The 23,882-nt window shown below is 27.4% G+C and overlaps 2 protein-coding genes across 5 annotated transcripts; both read right to left on the minus strand.

Moving 5' to 3' along the window:
* Positions 1-8,969: 8,969 nt before the first annotated feature.
* Positions 8,970-11,231, minus strand: LOC114123338 (NADH-quinone oxidoreductase subunit B 2-like). 2 transcript variants are annotated; one of them, XM_027986269.2, is made up of 7 exons: positions 11,090-11,231; positions 10,949-11,019; positions 10,546-10,677; positions 10,387-10,484; positions 10,125-10,316; positions 9,945-10,068; positions 8,970-9,297 (listed from the first exon to the last, which is right to left on the minus strand). In XM_027986269.2, the coding sequence occupies exons 2-7, from the start codon at positions 10,959-10,961 to the stop codon at positions 9,200-9,202; spliced, it is 657 nt and encodes a 218-aa protein (XP_027842070.1). In that variant the 5' UTR covers positions 10,962-11,019; positions 11,090-11,231; the 3' UTR covers positions 8,970-9,199. The 2 variants fall into 2 exon arrangements, with proteins under 2 accessions (XP_027842070.1, XP_027842069.1); XM_027986268.2 differs by having other exon boundaries at positions 10,949-11,136.
* Positions 11,232-14,649: 3,418 nt separating this feature from the next.
* On the minus strand, positions 14,650-23,401 carry LOC114123331 (REST corepressor-like). Of its 3 annotated transcripts, XM_050199674.1 has the most exons (12): positions 23,251-23,401; positions 22,344-22,478; positions 21,902-22,062; positions 21,453-21,515; positions 21,320-21,394; positions 21,030-21,244; positions 20,784-20,960; positions 19,464-19,579; positions 19,176-19,380; positions 18,968-19,106; positions 15,685-15,866; positions 14,650-15,177 (listed from the first exon to the last, which is right to left on the minus strand). In XM_050199674.1, the coding sequence occupies exons 3-12, from the start codon at positions 21,999-22,001 to the stop codon at positions 15,043-15,045; spliced, it is 1,407 nt and encodes a 468-aa protein (XP_050055631.1). In that variant the 5' UTR covers positions 22,002-22,062; positions 22,344-22,478; positions 23,251-23,401; the 3' UTR covers positions 14,650-15,042. The 3 variants fall into 3 exon arrangements, with proteins under 3 accessions (XP_050055631.1, XP_027842062.2, XP_027842063.2); XM_027986261.2 differs by lacking the exon at positions 23,251-23,401 and having other exon boundaries at positions 22,344-22,590; XM_027986262.2 differs by lacking the exon at positions 23,251-23,401 and having other exon boundaries at positions 19,197-19,380; positions 22,344-22,589.
* Positions 23,402-23,882: the final 481 nt, after the last annotated feature.

Consider the following 23,882-nt stretch of genomic DNA (forward strand, 5'->3'; position numbering starts at 1 on the left):
GTAAAGGCATGTTACCATATTGTTACCCATCTAGAACACACCTAACTTAACCAATATTAAAACTTTTATGCGACGTGTTGACAGTAGTTAGTAATTACAAACCACATTTTTAATTCCGGGAACGGCTCAGTGGCGCCAAGAACATCATTTCAAGTGTAACAACAGACTAAATGTGTTACCTGTTTACACAGTCAGACTGCCGCAGACTGGACACGGAATTAGATTTAAAATTGAATGTTGTCGATTCACACATCATACGACCAGGGTATATAAATAACAAATTTCAAGGACTATAGCAGGCTGCGATTTATTTGAATACCGTTTGTCAACCGTATTCGACGTCGAACGCTGACGGACCCGTGTATTAATTCGTCTCTGCAAGATAGGTCACCAAATGTGTGACATAAATACATAATTTGTTTTAATAATTTTCGTGTAGCTGATGCATTTAAAATAAGAAGACAATAGGATCAAAGTAGGTAGGTACTGTAATAATAATAATACACTTATAAATATTTAAGTAATTCTTACAAATAACAGTGTTAATATTTTCTAAAAAATATTTATTTTGTCCATTATTTAATATCTACCTACTGTTAAAGGGGATACCTACGAGGTGTCTACCTGTATCGCATATTTGCATATTGTAATTTATTATTGGATTGGATTCATTATAGTCATAATACATTAAGTACACATACATTTATAAATATTCAGTTGGTAGGTTTAAGTAAATATAGATTAAATTAAACAATTCGACCTTTTATTAGGAATGACATGGTCGTATTTTTTAAATTACAAGGAATTCAAAAAATAATGTTTCTTATGCTTGGTTGCATAAAAAATTAATTAGTTTTATGATGGTTCAATAAAATTTAATGGACCAATCACAGACCACTAAATCATGTTTAAGGGACCATTAGAGCTCACTATTGATTATTTAAATGTTTACTGTTTAGTGATAGTTTATGTAATCCGGCAAAAGTGTAATAAATTATTATTTACGAGTTCTCTATAATAATATAGTACCTTAGTACCTATATGTAAATAAATTATGTCATCACTCACCATAACATATTAATCAAGTATAAAAAACGATGCGTCTTACGAATTTCAGAATTTTATTTAGACCTCTGTCAAAAGATAGGTATGTTTATGTCAATAAACAATATAGAATTCAATGAATTTATTATTTTGAAAAAAATTATTCACGGATGAAAGAATTTTTTACCATTGCTTATTGGTCAAAATTCAAGTACCTATATATCTATACGGAACATAAATGTACATTGGTCTATACATTCGGTTTTAAGTGGGTATCTGTGTAAATCAGTTAGACTGAAATATAAAACATAAAACTGGTTTAGCGCAAATATTAATTTACCGAATGATAAGTAAGAGAATACGTTATACGTATACTAACTTTAATTATGTAACCTTGAATATCAGAATTTATAAACGACATAATATGTTATATATCGATATACCTACCTATACATTTTCATACAGCATAAATGCCGAGATGAAAAATTTGTTTATAAAAAATAATACTTCCAAATACAAAACATAAATAATAACGTAATATGTCCCAATAATAGAATAGGTACTACTTATTATTTATATATCGATAAAGGTAAACAAATTGTTCATATATTCATATCGTGTATACCTACCAACCTACAGTAAAAAATTATTTATTTTCTACACAAACACAATCATTTTTAAATTAAAAATTTATTATGAAATAATGTTTTACATTCTCAATAAACTGTATCCATACTCATTTATTCACAATATATTTTAAATATTAGTTAAACATTCTTATATTATAGGATTATAAGGTCTTATATATAGTTATATTTTATATAGATAATATAGAATACCTATACTTCATTATTAAAAATATAGGTAAACGCGGTATCGGATATACTTATTAGTTATTAGTTATTACTTAGTCCCAATAGTACCTACATAAACTATTTATAATATATAATTCTGAATTCACAGATCTTTTTGTTTTATTAGCTTCAATTACTGCACAACTGTTTTAAATTCATAAATTAATTTATGGTAATTGATTTAATTAAAAGTGTAATTAGAGACTTATCAAATAGCCATTTTTAGGTTTGTATAGATAGGTATATCACGATGACGTAATAAATGCTCAATTAACTATTAAATCTTATTGGATTCAAATTATTTACCTATTTATTTAAAAACATTTTAATTCTGATTCTCAATTTTTAGTTTAGTTCTATTTATTGTTAAAAAAAATGTATATAATTTTAGAACCTATAGATTGCGATGTGCATAATAAATCATGTCATAGATATTCGAAAATTAGATTTTGATAAAATGTGGAATTCTCGCAGAACGCCCAATAGATTATTTTTGTGAATACTGTCCATGTATGTAAATCATTTCTATTTTTTGATCAAAACTTTTGTTAGGAAACAAATCTTTTAGAATATTAAGATTACTTATTCTATTCTAATTTTAAAATGTACAAAACGTTTATGCATTTACTGTAAACTTTAAGTTTTTATGTCTACCTATGACCAAAACAAATTACATGTGCTACCACAATCAATCGTACAATCGTATTAGAGAATTAAGCAATTTTTTTCGGTTCAAACTATTATGAATTATGATTTATATATTATTAGTTATTATCTAATCTGTTTAAAATAAAACTTGTTTTTTGTGTACTATACTGTTTTTTAATTATACGTGTCATTGATCCTCAGTATTATTTATTAATGTAATAACAATTTGAACTATTTAATTGATTAAATGTATCTATTGTTAAGAAAAAACACAAAATGTAATAACACACTAATATTAATATTATGGTATCTACATTGTGTAAGTAGGTACTATACTTCCTACTATGTATTAAAGTTCTAAAGTCAATACTCCATTTTGTTAAAGTGTTTATAGAGAAATTGTTTCTGTTTTCTAAACCTTCAAGGAATGCACAATGCAAATCACGATTATTATACTTTACAACCTATCATAAAAATACCTATATAATAATATTCAAAAATTATGTATTTTACATATTCTAAATTAATAAAATGTTCAATTAATATTAACTAATATACCTATCATGGAAAAATTATATAGGAACCTTGCTTTTTTGAGTAGGTATAGGTACCTAGTATACTATGTGTCCGAGTATAATCTCGTATAATTGATAATGTTAAGTTTTAAAATATTTAAAATGGGTATGTTACATTTGAATTCAATAATAAATTATACTGCAGAGTGCACACCAAAATGATTGTTTGTGTAAATGTGTAATGCGTGTATATAGAACAGTCACTGCAGCCATTATATTTCTAGGGATATTTTATTACATATTTATTTAATTAAATATTACTATAGTATATTAATAATTTATTAAATAACATAGCAAATTGAACTAATTTGTGCCAACAATAAATCACATTTATCAAAGAGTAGCAATTATATCATAGTATTAATTCGTATATAATATAATAAACTGTTATCAACTTAAACGTCAAAATTAACGTATCATAATATAATATACTGGTGTGAACTGTGAATAGATTTGAAGTATAAAATATAGCTTAAAATTAATCTGAATATTTAATGTGAATTTGTGATAAATTTTTATTATACCTTTCAATATACCTACTATACAATGTCATCAAAATTTGAACTTCAATCATTCATAAAACTAATGTGACTTTAGTCTAAATTTTTTTTATCTGTATTTTATTTTATAATGTCTAGTACTCTAGTAAATACTAATACGAAAATTCGGTATAAAAATTAAAGACTAAAGTTATTCATTTTTAAATTACTACAAATGAACAATTTTGATATTCTTGAAAATTGGTTTAGCCGATTTTGCCATAATTATTTTATTGTTTTTTTGATTATTATAAAAATAACTAGACATTTTTACTTATGACCTAAAGTACCATTCAAATGTAATTTGATTCTAGAAATTATTCGCAAAGCTTCAAAAATCAAAGCATTTTTCTACGTGTATCTATTAACACAAAAATAAAAAAATGGACCGGTGGATAAATATAACTGATTTGCTCTATAGTACCGAGTACTTATACCCGCCACGCACTTCAGTGGGGTCCGATTTTTTTTTTTTTTGTTTTGTTTATTAAATCTTTGAATTGATCACATTAAATAAAGTCAAAATTTTTGATTAGGATGAAACTAAAATAACATAAAAAACATAATTGTTTTTATGTGTCAATTAAAACAGCATATATACATACATCGAAATTTGGCATTTTGAATGCTTTTCTATTGGGCTGTGTTTTGTCTTTTTTGGTTAAGTCAGGATTCAGATAAATCAGAGCTGGGATACTAAGTGAAAAATTAGGAAAAAATAATGTCCCTGAAAGAAAAATCTTTACTACTATTTTTTATAAATTTAGGACAATCCCAAATTAATCAGGATATCTTTAAATTAAAAAATTATTCATTGCCAGTGATGGTGAATACCAGTAACTACTGTTTCCATTATTCAAGATATGTTAGCCATGGCGATGAACATGACACAGTTCAATGTCAAAAATCCATAGCAAACCTAAAAAATGTATCATAGGCGGCGGTTTCCATCCAACTAAGTATAGAGACCGTAAATTATACTAAAACTTACAATAATATAAAAAAATATGTCCTGCTCCCCCGCAAAGAAATAAAAATCATACATTAAATCTAATAAGCAATTGGTTATAACTTATAATAAAATAGCCAAGTTACCTCCCTTCTTAACATTTAAATACTTGCACAGAAATTGACAATGCATAAATAGTAAATACCTTCAACGGAACATTATATAATGATGCTAAAAGAGTAATTCTTTTCAACTTATGAAATACAAGTATAAATTTGATTCTTTTTATCGCACCAGAAATATGACAGCTTATTACAGAAATCGATGCTTCTGAAATAGTTAGGAACAATCTCCATAGACGTAAAATAAGGAGGGGGCTTGGGTAGGCTTAGCACACCCTTCAGCCTCTCGAGCCCACCTAAATGAAATATGAATGTGTTAAATAAGCAAGTTATTGAAATAATACATTTTTGTTTACTATGGGCTCGAGCTCACTCAATTTAATGGCTCTAGTTACGTCTATGACAATCTCATTACTTTGAAGCCAGACAAATATGTAAATCGCATTTAAAACAATCTCAAATCAATCTTCAAAATTCGCAACAACGGATTTTATAAATCTTACTTGTTTCCCTTTCTCCAACAAAGATACACTATGGAAAAAACTAAAACATTAATGCAACATAAATCTTTATACCCATTTCTTCTTCAAAAGAATACATTTCTAGTTTCCTATCAAGATAAAGCTAATCTTTTGGCCTCACATCTCGCTAACATATTTAAACAATATACAACTTCCTAGCCAAAATCACATTGAATTTCTAAACTCTCCACTACCAATGACTTTTCCAACCGAATACATTTCTTCTGCTTAAATATTTAATATTATTAAAAGTTTGAAAAGTAACAAAATACAGAGTCATGATTAAATTTTAATTAATAAGATCATTAAAAACCTTTTATTTATATTAATTGTATTACAAGATACATAACTTCTAAATTCAATACTCAGTATTCTACTGCATCTATCCTATTTTCAACCTACATGGAAAATCAAGTAAGCCCCTGACATCCAAACTTCTCCTATAGGCCAATCAATTTTCTACTGACAATTGATAAAATGACTACTAAAATATGTATATTAATAGCTCAAAATAAAAAAAAAGTTTTACCTGTTATCATGTTTAAAATTTATCTTCAACATTCAATCTCCGATCAGCTTCATGGTGTAACAGATTTCATCTCTTCGAAACTGAAAACCAACAATAAGTACTTGTGTGGCATCTCTTTAAACACAGCGCCGATGTTCGATACTATTTAGCACTACGAATTACTGTTCAAACTCAAAATCTATTCCAGCTCCATACTGTTTAGTCTTAAAATCATACTTTGAAATATTTTAAGTCGGAATTGATACAAAACTTTCAATCTATTACTGGAGTTCCTCGAGGTAGAGACATTGCTCTTTTCTTAACATATTCTATGCCGCAAACATTATAATCATTCTATCAACCCGATCCATCACCATTGAACATTGAAGCGTATGCCGCCATACATGCCACTATGCCAACCCTTTCATCGCAAATCGAAAAATCCAAACAATCTGAACAATCTGAACGTGTATTAGAATTTAATACAACATTTTTAAAATTATTGATAGTTACATAAGTAAGCACCATATTGATTGGAAAAAATATATTGACGTATGTAGTTACGGAGCAGCAGCTATGATTGGCAAAAAAAAGGGGCTCTGTAACAAGAATCAATTGTGTTGCGTCTAAATGTACTCTAAGAATCACTGAGTTTTACATTGTCATGCCCGTGTCACGATGAAAATGTCGACACGACAACATGTCGAGATAGTTCTCGATCAAGCCGTACAAATTGTGAACTACGCTAAATCACATCCACTCCAGTCAAAGCTTTTTAAAAAAAGTGTGCGAACATATAGAAAGTCAGCATTAATCACTTCTTCTCCTCACGCAGAGATGGCTCTCAAGAGGAAGAGTTTTATTAAGACTATTTGAATTGCGCAACGAGCTTAACATATTCTTCACCTAACAACCCAAGGAATAGTTAATGAAATTGTAGGCTTACTTGGCCGATATATTCGATAAACTCAACGTAATCACTACTCTGCAAGGCCTTACTGGGAAGAACTACAACTAAATTCACAGTAAATGACATAATTTCTTCACTTGAAAACAAACTTGGCTTCTGGATCGAATGTGTTGATCAACATAATTAAGAATGTTTTACTATTTAAAATGAAAGAAAATGACTCGCAAGTAACTTCAGAAGTGAAAAAAACATATATGAGCATTTGATGAGTCTTACATGATCCTTGAAAGAGTATTTTTTGAAAAAGTTACAGGACATGAACTGGTTGCAGAATCCATTAGTAAAATAGCAAATTATACCAAACCGCCGACTGTGTCAAAGTATGAGAATTTGATTGATATTAAATGTTCGTCTTCTCTTAAACGAAAATTCGAATCAGAAGATTTCAATCTAAATAACTTTTGGATTGAACTTAAAGATGAATACCCCGAAATTGTTGAGAAGGCTATTACAGTAAAATTCAGCTTTCATTTGTAACGACTTATTGATGTGAGACTGGTTTTACAGCTTATGCTTACACCAAAAGCAAGTACAAAAATAAACTGGATCTTTGCATTCAATTGTCAGACATTAGTCATTAAGCCTAATTTTAGTGATATTTTAAGAAAATATGTGAAATAATTTTATTCTTCTCATGAAGTTGATAAAAACAGGTCCTTGGTTATATTGTATTTCTTTGTACAGTAAATGTTTTTTAATACATAAAATAATTGTTTTTCATTTATATTTTTTCTTTCTTTTCAAATTCATTACAAAAATACAAATACTACAAAATAATAATTTTTTGTTAGCAAATTAGGGTTCCGCTAGGAAAAGTATAATCAATTAGGGTTCCGTGGAAAAGAAAAATTGGGAAACGCTGTATTAGATGATAATATTATAACTATAAGGAATATTCAGCGTTTACTCATAATAGTCATAACAATATTTGTTCATGTAGAACAATATAATGTAATCATAAATAAACTAATGTGTAATGAATCACCCATTATTGCAATGTACATCTTACATCATAAAAATATCAAGATACTCCACAAATAAGAAAATGTTTTGTCAACAGTTAAGAACACATCTATACAAGTAAATTGCTTCTATTGAAAATTGAGATACATAATACTTCATTGTTTTCTAGCACAATGAAATTAAAAGATGACTTGACATACGAAACGAGACTACACATCAAATATTTAAACAAGCTAAAATAGCTGATTTTTTTTTTTAAAAAGCAAATTTTTTACCTTTATTTACTTTTTCATAATTTAAATAATAAATACTGAAGTGCTGTTGCTAGATGTTCCCATCAATCATGACAATAAGATTAAAAATTTTTGTTCTTTTTAGTCTTTGTACAGATTGTTGAATATTCAAATAAAAATTTAATAATAATAATAATAAATACAAATGTATATGTGATGTGAATAAATAATTTTGAATACCTATTAATATAAAATACATAAATATGAAATAATACAAATTTATATTTATATTTTTTATTTTTTTTTGATATTGTTTACTGTTTTGTTCATTTCCTTATTCTCACTCGCTCCCTAAATAGCGGACAAAATGTTGGCGACCGCGAGTGTCTGGCAATAAGAAATTTCACTATATATTAATTTTAAAATTATAATATTAATAAAACCCTATAAAATACCCTAAATAATATTCTTACCTTTAAGTTTTGCAATACATACCAACTTAAATTGATTGATATTAAAGATATCAGCATAAAATGTATTCTGCTGAATACAAATTTACTATTTCAGTAAGACGGAAACAGCACATAGACAGGATGTCAATAGAGGAACTATTGCTATCTTTTAATTTTGTTATAAGTGTTTTTACTCTAACAAGTCTAACACCAAAATTAGGAAAGTTTTTCAGACTGCATAAATGTATTTTTACCACTGAAAATTACTAGTATAGCGTCCTTTTAATATAAACTATTTAATACGTACTTAATCAATGTAAAATGATGTGTAAATATCAAGAACAAAAAGTTATTTGTTTGAATTTTTGAGTTAACCCAAAAAAAAGATAATTAATTTTGTTGAAATTTGAGTAAAAATTCTCATTTTTATTTTCAATTTTTTTATTATTTTGAAAATTTTTAACTTTTGATCTCTCAAAAGTATCAATAAAACTCAATTTTTTATTAAAAATACATAATTTACTTTGCTCAAAATTTATAGTTACTAAATATTGTTTTTTATATTGTGTGTTAAATGAAGCATTCACCAGATTCGAGTAAAATAAAATTTTATTAATATGGTACCGTTTATTTTTTACAACAAATTAAGAAAACATATCACAAAAATGAACAATTTAAATTTGTGATATATTTTTCAATACTAAACTATTATCTATAATGTTTAACACCATTAAGTGTTTAACAAGTAATGTTATTTTTACAAACGGTAAAAGATGTAATACACAAAACCATTGATGTAATGGTTAATAATATATGACAAATTACTTTCTATACCAACTCTGGGCAAGTGACATTCTTTTTATTTTTTTCTGCAACTGAAGGATACCATACATCAATGCTTCTGCAGTTGGAGGACAACCTAAAAATTAATAATTAAATATTATAAAAAGTATTAATATAATACATACTTAGGAATAAAGATTGACTGCAATAAACTGCATATCAATTATCAATACTTGTTTTATTTTAATACAATTTCATAAAAATTCTAATATATTGAGTAGAATATTTTGTTTATCGAAAGAAGAAAATAAGTCCCATTCAGAAAATAACAAATTGAAAATTTTATATTGTATAATAACAAATACTTTATGAGAATAAAACTAACTCAAGTACAACAGAAATTAAAATGTTGTAATTTATTAATATAGAGTTTGATATCTACTCTCTTGTAAATTTAAAAAAAATATGAAACTATATTAGGTGTATATTTATTATTTAATCATAATGTATATATTATATTATAGTACAGCAGTTCTCAACCTTTTTGTTTTCGCAGACCACCTAGAATTTAGAATCTAGATTTAAGCATGACTACGAACCACTTTGGGTTTTGGTTCATTTAACCACTACACTGAAAATATAGTTTATCTAATATTACAAGGACCTATACCTTTTTTATTGCAGACCAACGGTTGAGAACCACTATTATAGTACACATTAAGTTAACCTTTAAATTACATTAAATATTTTGACATATAAACATAACTAATAGCAATGCCTTACCTGGTACATAAATGTCGACTGGAATAACTCTATCACATCCCCTCACAACTGAATATGAATAATGATAGTAACCACCACCATTTGCACAGCTTCCCATAGAAATAACCCATTTTGGATCAGGCATCTGTAAACATTTATAAAAAAATAATCAATGAAATAATAAAAAGTCGTCTCACTTACTTGATCATAAACTCTTCTCAATGCTGGTGCCATTTTGTTTGTCAGTGTTCCCGCGACTATAATAAGATCAGCCTGACGAGGAGATGCACGAAATACAACACCATATCGATCCATATCATATCGAGGAGCAGCTATGTGCATCATTTCAACAGCACAACATGCTAATCCAAAAGTCAAAGGCCAGAGGGAGTGCTAAAAACCAAATTGACCAATAAACGTTTAGATTAAAATATAACAAAAAACTTGTTCATTATTTAAATACCTTACGGCCCCAATTCAATACATCATCCAAACGAGCAACAGCATATTCAGCCATATTGTTTGTCTTTTGAAACGGAGAATATGGACGATATGGTTTTTCTATTTTAAAAACAGAAAAAAAAATTAATATATTTCAATAATAATACAGTTGATAACAAACCTTCTACATAAGAGTTTTGAGATGCCGGTTGGACTTTAGTTGATTCATTTCTGAGACATATTTGGGTAACAGCAGGATTCTTCAATAGACTATTGATGTTCTTAGAGGCTGACAAGATTTGATTTGGGCGGCCTAAATTATTAATAAAAATAATACCATAAATAATATTGGTCATAAATAAGTTAATTTGTATGTGACAACTATCAATAGAATAGGTAATAAGCAATTAAAAAACGAAATATTTGACATGCGACACATCTTTTAATATTTTACTGATTAAAAAATATTGTAAAAATAACAAAAACTTATTTGATTTTAACTATGGCTTAGAAATCGTTTAATTTCAGACAACTAAATTTAATTGCACCATACACACGTTAACATAATAATATTATTCACTCACCGATCATCCTCATTTTTTCAGTGAAACTATGGTGAAACTAACAAATTCTTCTTTATCTTAGGATGTGAATTCTATAAAACAGACAGTGAATCCAATTTACAACCTACTTCAGCAATTAACGGTAAAGTAACTGAAACTTACACAAATTTTAAAGTAAAGAGAAAATAATTGAAGGATAAACGACCTCAGATTCCGGAGTCCTGTGTTATCAATTGTTTGATTTTATACTTTCGTCTGATAATAGTTAAGACTCAAACAGCTGACGCGAATACACAACGATGTCACAACCTAACCAAACCTAACCTACCTTATGGCGGCTCACGGCTCTTCGCTCATATGACATAGCGACATCAAACACTATAAATGAGTCATCAATAGTATATGGTGACATCTGAGTCATCCGACATACGCGATAGTCGATCGTTAATTTGTGATTTTTTATAGTTTATGTAAATACTAGAGAATAGTGAATATTAAAAAGTGAGTTAAAAATATACCTTAATATACTAGTTACACAGAGTACTGACTCTGGTCTATGCTTTTAGTTCGAAATTCAAGATGTAAACTTTAATTTGTCTTAGAGATGTCTATTATGTAAAAAAAAATTGGGTAGAATTCGGTTAAAAAAAAAATTAATGTCAATATGGATAATACATATAATTACTTGCAGATTTGTTTGATTTACAAATAATTTCGATGTATAAATATAACTCAAATTAAATCAATACAGCATTACAGCTCAACATTCATATTAAATTATATAGGTAGGTCGTAGGCATAATCAGAATAATATAGGTAGGTACCTACTTTGTAATATTATGTATTGTACTTATCCCCAACAAAAACCTAACAGTGAAAAAAATCTGTTGATGAGCTGAGAGATTGACCTCTTGCCCGTCTTGGGCATTAGAATTGTAAACACACTAGGCACATCCAAGTATCCAAGTACAGTCTTTAATTTTTTGGCGTCGAGACTTTTTAATTAGAATGAACGTTAAGTCTGGCCTATTAAAATTCGTAGACGAAAAATAACAGGTGTTGGTTCTAAAGTAAATAATTATATGATAAGGATTTTTAAAATATTCTGTATTTTATTACCGGTATAAAGTTTAATACATAACAAAATTACGAAAACATTATGTTTATTTTACAATTGCTTAATTGTCTTAATTACCATATTGTAACACTGAAAGAGAATATTTATTTGAACAGCGTGGGAATCTGTGATTAATTAATAAAAACCTCAAACCCCTGCTAATGCGTGTAACTTCATAGTTCATGCATTTAAAACTACTTACTACACTCCTAAAACAGCGTTGATTTTGAAAAAATTGCAAATTCAGGTTTTTCCCTTTAATTACATTATAAAACCTACATTTGTACCAAATTTCACGTTTGTACCTAAAGTGTTTTATAATTTTGATGATTATGAATGAGTGAATCAGTAACAAAAATGAAAACTTTGAAATTCACCTCTTTTGAAAAGGCTTACTGTTAGGGTTCATTTTTTTACTGTTATAAGCTACTCGAGCTTAATCTGTTTTTATGTGGATTAAAGAAACTGATTGAATTGGTTCGTGTACAGTGACATTGCTGAAACTTCCATGGCGCACTGCCGTGCACTCAGATTTAAAATCAAATATTTTATTATAAAATATTGTGTTGTTGTTTTAACCATTTTATGACTAAATCTAGCTTATTTAGAAACCCATTTAGCCACAAATTATAACGTTTAGTCAATAGCCTATGTGCTAGCTTATTTTTCATTGGAACTTTGCTTTTTTTGCCATTAAATTTTAAAGTAATATTATTTATTATTATCATAAATAAATCAATTTTTTTTCCATTCTGTATAATATTGTTCTTACCAAATATCCACAGATGTATAAAAATATTTTTAAAGTATTTTTATTTCTATATCTGTGCAAATATCACATACCATAATATCTATTATTATAAAGTAATAATATATCACTCTATGGATTTTAATAATACCACCGCCTAATTTTAAATATATTATATTATTACATTACATTATTTTAAAAAGTATAGACTTTTTTTCAAGCTTTTAGGTACACGTTTGAAAATTGTTTTATAATTATTGTCTATCAAGACAAGAGATTATTTATTATTGATCGATTAAGTATTGTGATTTTTAAATTTATATTGTATGCATTAATTATACTCTTGTCATACAGTATGCAACAAAGCATTTGTCATTTATTTTATACTAACGGTGTTAATGTCCTATAACTCCTATCTACTGACATTCATTTTGGACAGATGATAAAAAAATTTAATAATCTAATCTATAAAATTATAGTCCAATGACCTCAAATTTATCAAGATTCCCAAAACATTTTTCCACCTATTTGTAGAAAGTTTATTAAGATAGGTAGAATATCTGTAGATGATAAATGTAGAAGGTACTTTTCATTCACAGTGGATAAGTATTCACAGTAGCAATAGGAATTTTTCAAAAGTTTAATCAATTAAATTTTTAAATTAAAATTAAGTTATTTTAAATAAGTGTATTTTAGTAATATGGGTAAGGTACAATACATCCAAAAATGCAGGGAAGAATGGCTTACAGATCCACTTTTCAAAAATTGGTTGGTTAAGATAGCACTAGATCCAAATAAAGCATGATGTAAGTTTTGTAAAATAGAAGTAATTGCTAAACGGTATGTATGATATAATCACAATTATTATTATTATTTAAATTGTGATTATAATCACAATTATTGTAACACCCATATATTTTATTAATTTAGCCATTTCTAGCTTTTTTTGTTGACCACTAAAACTTATTTTATGGTCCTGAAAACGGCAACATTTTTATGATGGATTTTAAAAATAAATATGTAAGTGCTCTATATGGCAGTTTTTGCCTTTAACTTTTCAGTGAGACTGATAAGTGTATAAAAATATTATAAAATTTATATAGACAGACACATAACTAAAATGTTATGTTATGTCCACCTTGAAATTATTTTGTAAAACTCTTGAAATACTTTTAGTTACCCACTACCAATATATATTATCATTGGGACTAATAACAAGAGGGTTGACATTTTATGTTTTGCACCCAACAAAAATCTGACAAGTCCATCTAATCAAATACAAAAAACTTTAAATTCTATGATTTTGAAGTTAAATCAAACTAAAAATTGTATTTAATGTGGTACAGTATTTCTGATGGGTGATTTAAACACAAACAATATTTAATTTATCAGTAGCAAATGAGGTAAGTAAGAAAATATACTTTGTATATTTCATTGATATAAAAATGTCGTATCTATTATATATGGAATAAGTTATTTACACAATTTAAAAAAGATCTAATTTTTATGAAGAATAAATTGTTTTTGTACTATGATAACTTTAGTTTAAGGATGTACCTTTGACTATACCCAACATTATTTTTAATTAATATTATGACTATCCCTCCCACACACACACAAAATGTGAGCTATTATTCTATGTATCATTTTTAAACCATATTTGACTAAAGTGGCAATTAAATGACCATATGTTTATGCTGTTTTATAAGAATACAAGAATAAATTGTAATACTAAAGTTACCAACTGATATCATTAACATTAGATTAATTATATTTGTTCGTTTCTTATAACAATTTTTTTTTTTTTTTTAGATTAATATTTTTACTGTGTATTTTACTACTTTGAAAAATTATACATCAACAATATTAATTACTTTAATTGTTTCAATACTTACAATTAACTGTACAATTTTACTTATTCTAAGATATTAAAAATACTACTAACATACAAATTTAACACAAAGTTGTAATTTATTAGTTTAAAAAAAGTTTATGAAAAAATAAAATCTAACAAAACAATTTTTGTAGACTATCATTAATGTTTTTTTAAAATACTTACAAAAAATTTCCAATTACAGGGTAAAATTTGATTATAAAATAAATCCGTTAATTTTAAATTTAAAAGAATACAATATAATAGTTTACACATTTCTTGTAATACACTTGATATTATTTATTTGATAAGTAGGTTAAATAATATGGAAAATAAAAGGCAGTGAGAAATAATAGAAGCCATCATAATTATGAGTATCACTTTGCAGCAGCAGTCGTTTGATGTGTTTTAGAATTCAATGTAATGTTACTAATTAGTCGGGTTCCAGAAGTCAAAGTAGATGGTGTACTTTGCCTTGTTATTGTAGACGAAGACTTTTTTTTTCTAATGACCTAAAAAAAAATGAAAGTAATAGGTATTGAAAATAAAAATAATATATTTAAAAACTGTTTTGAATTGATAGTTGGAATTACTCTAATTGTTATAAAAATTACTATATACTCTATTTAATATAGGAGTAATCTTAGGTAGTGGCGATTTGATGCAATTCAATCCGACTACAACACTTGATTAAATCAGTTTTTGTTTTACATTAAGCATGTTTTTGAAAACTAAATAAAACAAAGCTTTTTACTGATTTTATTAAACAAATAATTTAATTTTTATTATACAAAATTATACTTAGTTTCTCAGTTTATAAAATAAACCAAGAACAAATATAAACATCTACATTAAGTAAATATACAAAATTGTTTAATTGTTTTTCAATTACAGTCCATATAATTATTTTAAAATTATAATAATTATAGTAGTATTACAAAACTGATTTTTATCAAAGAAAAGAGAAATGCCTATCATTCTAATTATTATACTATTAAAAACTGGAATTTATAACTAACCTGTTCATCATCATCATCACTAAGCTCAATTATTGAATTGTGATCAGATTCATACTTTTTAAGTATTGTATCCAGTTTATAACGCTTGCGATAATGAACATAAAATGTTTTTAAATGGCTTATATTCTTTGTTCCCAGTGCTTCAGAAATGGCTGCAAAATTTTTTCCATACCTTTGCATTCCTAAAACAGGTTTCACTAAATTAATATAATAATTAAAATTATTGTTTATACAATTTAAATTAAATTTGTTATTTCTTAACATCTTTTAAATTCTTGAAAAGTAGTTACCATACTTTATTCTTTACTAATATCATCGTATTATAGTTAACAATATTACTCTCTATTATTACATAAAAATAATCTAAAAGTATTTCATCAATTAAAATTCTGTGTTTGAACATTTTTAAGTAAATTTTTCTTGCAACACACAACACAATTATGACTAATAGTCAAGTTGCTTAGTTATTGGCAGCTATATAAATGTGTTTCCAAAAATTTACAGTATTACAGTATTGAAAAACTATCCAACAATTAAGTAGACATTTTATTTATAACTTAAAGACTCAAACATAATCATTAAGAGGACACTTCATCCGCATGCTTAGTCTTACTCTTACAAATATAAAACATAATAAAAAAGTTTTCATGTGGATAAGAACCACTCAAGCTGTAATACAAGTTAAGCAACCAAATCTTCAAAATAGAAAGGAAAGATTTTAGGTTGTGAAATATTATTTTTGAACTACAAAAAAGTTATTCAAGTGTGAAAAACATAAAAATAATGAACTTTGAAACTATACAACTTGTTTCATTGTATTGGTGATATCAGAAAATTAAAAATGATGTTACACAGCCAATGTTTTCATTTTTAAAATGTAAAAATTGGGTTATGTTAAATTACATCCATAGTAATCTTTTCGGCATAAAAAGATTTTTACTAGTTACAAAAAAAAAAAACGGTCAGGTCGCGACAGCCGGCGATTGATGCTATCCCCTCCACTGTACTTCAAGAAACAGTCTCAGTTAGACGCGGCTTCTAATAATAGTATGTATAGTAGGTATGGAATAATATTATTTTTATTTGATTAAATTAATAAACGTCAAATGTTATTTACAAACATGTCTGGTTTTTAAACATTGCACAGTAGGTATTGAACTTACATATTATTAAATAAAATAATTTTTGTTAACTTTTGTCTAACAGACAGTTTTTAAGTACTTTTCCATATTATATTGTTTTTCATAGTGCGGCATTCTAATGTTGATACATTTTTCACTTATTAATGTAAAGACGTAGAGGTATTCGTGGCTAGGTGATCCAAAATCTACATTAGTAGAATGAGAATTAGAGATATTTATTAATTTATCCCTTTTTACAGAAGTTGTAAAATTTGAATGACCATATTCATGATCAAAATTACTTTTAATTAGTAAATAAACGCATTCCGAACAAATAATTTTATTTAGTACACCTCTTACAATACAATCTTAAATTTCGTTGACATAGTTTCCTAAATTAATACTGTCTGATACAAATACATTTCAAATTCACTCTCATTTACAGCTGGTTCAATTACGCCTAACCAATAAGGTCAGGGTAAGGCTATTGCAGTACACTTACCAAGTACACTGGTCGATGAGCACGCCACTTTCCCTAAGCCAGTATTTAATAATTTACAAGATAAAAGTAAATAAATTTAAAGTAAGAATATTAAAAAATTAGCCACAGCCATCAACAAAAAGAACAAAGTTAATTCACAAAACCATAAAATCAAACAACAGTACCTATGTAATAAGTTATTATTACAAATCAGTAATAACAGTATGATTTATTGAAAACTTAAGTAAGATTGAAGAATAAATTTCTTTGTTTATTTATTAGGAAAACATAAAATACCTGTTTTGCAACAATTATTTATGTTTTTATATTCTTATATTTTTCATTTACAATAATACAATTAAGTTACATATTATTTAGTAACTAAATATGTCATACATATCTTAATATCATCAATGTTAGATGGCACATTATATTGTGTCAATATACACAAAGGCCACAATAGATACAATCTATCTAATGTATCATTGTACAAGGTTAATTATCAAATACATTGGGTTTTCTTTTAAGCTGAAAATCTATAGTTTTCATCAAAGAAGAGGAACCATCTTAGTGTAGAATTTAGTCCACAAATTATTTAAGATGAGCCTGGGTCAGGTATATGTCACAAAATTCTTAATTGGATAAATTTGTCAACATACCATAGTACTGTTAATGTGTATACTTAACACAGTAACACATAATTTTTATTAAGAATCAGAATATTTTCAGTTATGATATAAAAACATCACATCATCTTAAAACCACAGATAAAAAGTGGCTCGATTCCAAGAAAAATACAAATTAGCAATATCATTTTAACATCAATAGTATAAAAGTAAAACATAGTGTATTACATATGCCTTATAGGTACTATATTATTGTTTTTTGACATACGCTGATGGGGATAACATTTTAACCAGCTGACCATTTTATTAAAGTATGTTGTATCACTGATGCACGTATCAAGTGTTAAAAATTAGAAATTATTTGAAATATGTATTTAATTACTATCTTTCATTCAGCAATAACCTAATTTCAATACAAGGTAATCAAACTGAAATATTTAGTGGTAAATCTTAACGTGATCACACTGTAAAATTTTTTAAAAATCTTGAATTACACAAAAACAAAAAGACCACTTGAGAGACATCAGAATCATAGAAGCAAAACTGAATGTTTTTAACTGTACACCAACAACATTTAATTTCTAATTCGTATCATATCAATAAATTAAATACTACAAAATAAATTTAATTTGTTCTATTTCTGCGAACATTACATAATAGTATAAAAATAAATAATGACCGCTAAAATATTCCAGATATACAGATATATTATATACATTTTAATTAATTAAATATTAACATATTGATAACAAACAAAAATAAAAATTGAAATAAAACAAGATCAAAAAATAAAATTGTGTTAATTACTCCTACATAGTTTGAGACAAATATACAATCGCTGCAAGTATAAGTATTTATTTTATCATTTATATAATTTTATATAAATTTGACAATTTCGGTAAAATTGGTTTAATATCACTTATGAACAATGTAAAGGGAGGATGGCTTTAGAGAATATTAGAGGTAAAAACAGGTTTGGCAAAATCATTTTTTTTAAATTTAATTTTTTATTTTTGTGTTAGGTAAAATTATGTTCAATTATTCCTAAATTTTACCTTGAATAGCAAGCATAACTTCCTGATTGGACCATCGACTTGTAATACGACTTGTGGTAGGTTCACTGTTTCGATATTCAGAAACATCTAGTTTAAGTTTCTTATGCACATGTCCAATATCTTGTTTGTTTGACTGTATCTAAGTCATTAAAAAATAACAATTCGAAAAAAAAAAATATTTATAAAAATTGAGCAATGCAACACATACTTTGCATTTTAATGATACAACCTCATCGTCCATTGCCATTAGAATATTATCTCCTTGTCCATTGGATTCAGTTGCAATAGATTGAAGATCATCATGGTTAACATACATGCCCCGTGGTGGTAAACGTTTATTACGAGCAACATTCAAATGGCGATTATTTGGACGTGGCGGACCTAGTGTTGGTCTAATACCACCATTAGTCCTACTGAATATTTAAAAAAAAAATTGAATTATTATGATATTCATTTATTTAATATATGTATTCAGTATTCATGTTTAATTTCATACTTGAAATGTGATTGACATGTACCACACATTGGTCCTTTTGATGTAGTACAAAGCGTAGTAACCAAAACTCCACAAACTGAACAAATCAGTTTTGAACTTCCTTCCCCGGGATCCTTCTAAAATAAAAATTTCTAATGATAAGACAAAAATATTTTTTTTTTTTTTTTTTTTTAATCAATAATTAATATTTAACAAAGGAGACACTACAGTGATATTTACTATCTGACATCATATAAAAAATGAACCATGAAGTACATGACGTATAATTGTCTGTGAATTTCAAATTGGAATTATAAGTAAAAATAACTAAAAAATTGAAAGATATTATAATAAAACATGAGATTGTACAGTGTTATCATCAATATTATAAATTAAAAGCATGTATCAAAGAATTAATATTTCGTATAATTGATTAATTTACTATTTTGCTATAAAAATGCAAGTATTAAAAAATAATTGGATAACAACAATAAAATACTCTTTCAATTTGATAATATAAGTAATTATAATTGAAATTAGTTAAAAAAGAGTATAAATTAAATGCATGACAAGATTATATTTATTGAAAAGTCTAGAATAGTTAACATCAATGTGGCGTCATCTCATGATAAATTTTGTAATGTTTTTAATATTTTATATAACTGATACTATCAAGTTTACTATTGCTATAATATGTCCAATGATTGACACCCATCCACCATATGTTTGCATCATGTCAAGTCAACTTGCTATTCAAAAGAGCCTGTTGATGAAGAAGTAAAACCTGTTTTGGTTTGTAACAACTGACTATGCTGACACTACCGCTGTTATTTTCCAGAATTCAAGTGTTTCCCATATACCTCATTAAGCATGCTTACTTTAAATATATTTACATAACTATACCATTTTCATGTAATAAATCATACTAAATAAAATGTATATAGTAATTTGTTATTTTGTACACCGTGCCTACATGTAAATGTTATACTAATATATATTATGAGTTGTGAGAGGCCGAAGTTTGTGATAAGGACATTATGCAATGACCAGTCACTGTTTTTTTTTTTACAATTTAATTAAACCGATAATCACTTATGTTTTAAATAAATAACAATGCAGTCTAACAGTTTTATATATTTTATTTTGTAAATAATAGATTACCCTATACCAATAAAATATGTATATTGCAATGAATCACTTACTTATTTTTATTTTATGTTGTATTCAGTTCAATAGTAATATGATAAGGTATTTTTTTTAGTATAATGTCTCATCCTACAAATACATGTTTACAATTGCATGGTATGGTCTTTGTAAATTAAAAAAAAAAAAATTCTATACCTTTTCATCAGGTTCAGATTCTGCAGAACTTGACCCTTCTCTACTCCCGTTTTGATTCTCATTTGTACGGACATTAGCTAATTTTTTAGCTTGTCGATCAATAACACTGGTCTTCTTTCTCTTATTTTTCCATAGATAATAATATTTGACTAATGATGCTATAGGTTTATCAGGCATCTTAAAAAATAATTAAATAAAATGTGAGATATTTAAATGATAGGTATATAATAATAAGATTTGAATTACCATTTGTTTGATGCGTAAAAAATTTTTCCCAATGCTATTAAAAGCGGATTCAAATGTAAGCTTATCATCAGGTGACCAATCATCTGGTAGAGGTGCAAAATTTGATAGATCACTAAGAGCTTTTTCCATGTCGTGGTGATGCCAGTATAGCATTCCCAACGCTTGTTCGCTGTTGTAGCCATATCTTTCTTTCGATAATAATATGTATTCATTTACTGTAAAAAAAATATATGATATAATTTAAAAATAAAAATATGAGAAATAAATTAATTATAATTTAAAGTTCATACATTTATGTTCTGAAATATTATCAGTTGGAGACCAAACTAATAGTGCTTTTTTGTTTAGTCGTTCACGTCTGTTTTCTGTAAGTAATAAAATCATTAATCAATTTTTATCGATAAGGTTAATGACAAAACATACTTGGGAGAACCATTAGTTTTGGAATGACAGCTTGGAAATCACGTCCCACTCTGATTTTTTCAGCTATAAAAACATTTAAAAAAATTAAATACAATAACTACTAAAAACAGTAAAAAAAAAATCAGAAAGACATGGAAGTAGGACTTCACAATTTCATGGTTACTTGACCTTTTCAGAAAAAACCTTGACAGGAAATGAAGTGCACATAACAACAATTTGACTACTAGGCCAAAATGTATGTTATAACTCATTAATTATTGTAGTATAGCTATTAGCTAAATGTAGAGGTATTTTATGAGATCAACGCATGCATTTGAGATTTACTGATCGTTAAAAATCAGTCTAACTCTTTCGAATTTTAAAGACGCTTTACATTAATTCATTCAAAAATATAAACCTGACTATTTTAACGTATTAACGTTTTTGGACATCTGTCACACAATGCTTACCGTTTTCTTGTATGAGATCGTCAACTTCTGACATTTCAGCATTTGCAGACGGCGCTGGTCGTTTGCCGTTTTTCAAATCTTCCAAATTATCGTTAGCCATACTTTCTTTGAAAAATATTATCGCATACTACAGCAAGTGGGTGCAAAATTGGCTATTCGAGCTGTACAACAGACAAAACATGAGCAAAACTGAACGTAACGGATAATTACGAGCAGCTAATGTATTTTGTTAATTTACTGGGAAATTGAATATTAAGTAAAAATACAGAATTTTACTAGTGAACAAACACATCGTCGTATTATAAAATATGGGATTTAGAAAATTACACGTTTTTCTCCTCCATGGACGGTATTTGAATTATAGTCTCTTTCATTTTTTCTTATTCTACGTATAAACTATAATGTATATATTGTCCACCTCAACATATATATTTGAACTCACTTGCACGTTATTATTGTCCGCCAGATCGTGAATATGTCTTCCGAAGTCCGAATGCGTTTCGAATCGGATTCGTCGTCGTCGTCTTCTGGTACCGCGATCGAAGAAAAATCGCTCGTTTCAAAAATACTGAGATACCTGTGAGATATTCAAAAACTTGGTAAAACTTGGAACAGAAAATATCGTTCGTTTCTCGTAATATATAACATATACATATTAACTGCTACAGTGCTACGACGCCGATCCCATAGTTGTAGGCAAATATTAAATAATGCGACGGACGGGGACGGGGACACGTTCGGCAATACGGCGGCGGCGACGACGTACGGTAACGCCGTCGTTTGCCACGGCGGTCACACTGTTTCGAAGTGAAAACATGGCGTCTCTCTCGGAGGGTTATTAAACCTTGCTGGTTTTGAATAATATAACATTATTATTATTATTATTATTATTATATACCTAGTCATCGAGCACATATTATGTATATGAGTATATAACGCATAGCCTGCGCCGCCCACCGCTACCACCGCCTCGTCAAGCTCATGTCTCGTCGTCTATAATCTTCTTAAGACGACCCCCCAACGAATGTGTGTAATGTAGTGTAAAATAAAATATCTGTACTACATACGGATAAACGCGTATTAAACGATTCGTCTTAGTACAGTTTATCTGTTCTGCGGTCTAAAACCGTCGTGCGAGACGGGTGTCGACCGAAAACGTCGAAAACCGTTTGGACGACAATTATTATGCGATGATTATAAATAAACACGATGTGATATGTACCGCAATAGCGACGACGATATCGCAAATCGATTACTATGTAAAATATTTTAAAACCGTCGTGTCTATTGCGGTTTTTTATTGTTGACGTACCATACATTATAATATATTATATTAAATGTATACTTACGTTTCATTCCACATAAAAAAAAAAAAAAATTGGATGCAATTGTGGTACTTTTATCACTAAAGTAGTATTTTTTTCCTCATAAACGATTTCCAGATACAACGCACTCGCTCGGAATTCGGACCGTTTTACCGCTGACGGCCGTGTCCGGCGGTCGGGCTCTCACGCTTTCCGCCTAATGACTTTTCGAAACATTGCCGTCTACACCGATAATAATAACGATATTATTATTTTATTTGACGAAACTAATAACAAATAAATATATTATATGTATAATAGTATAATATTAGTATGTACATAACGTTATAGTGGACAGTGGTGCTCAATACATTTTCTTAAAGTGTTGCAGTAGCAAGATATAATTTTAGGAGATCGAGGAAATTTTCCCTCCAAAAAAATGTTATCGAGCAATGAACGATATAAATATTAAATTTATAATAATTAATGAGACAATGGACATAATTGATTATTTAAATATATATAATATAGTTTCCATATGACACTTTTATACTATAAAGTATAATTATACCATTATGTATCAATTTACCCACGGATAACGTCACTTATATGGTAGTACCTATCTATTGCTACGCATTTAACATTTAACATTTAACTATTACAACAAAATTAAAAAT

The sequence above is a fragment of the Aphis gossypii genome, chromosome 2 (genome assembly GCF_020184175.1).
Source record: "Aphis gossypii isolate Hap1 chromosome 2, ASM2018417v2, whole genome shotgun sequence".
Taxonomy (NCBI): Eukaryota; Metazoa; Arthropoda; class Insecta; order Hemiptera; family Aphididae; genus Aphis; species Aphis gossypii.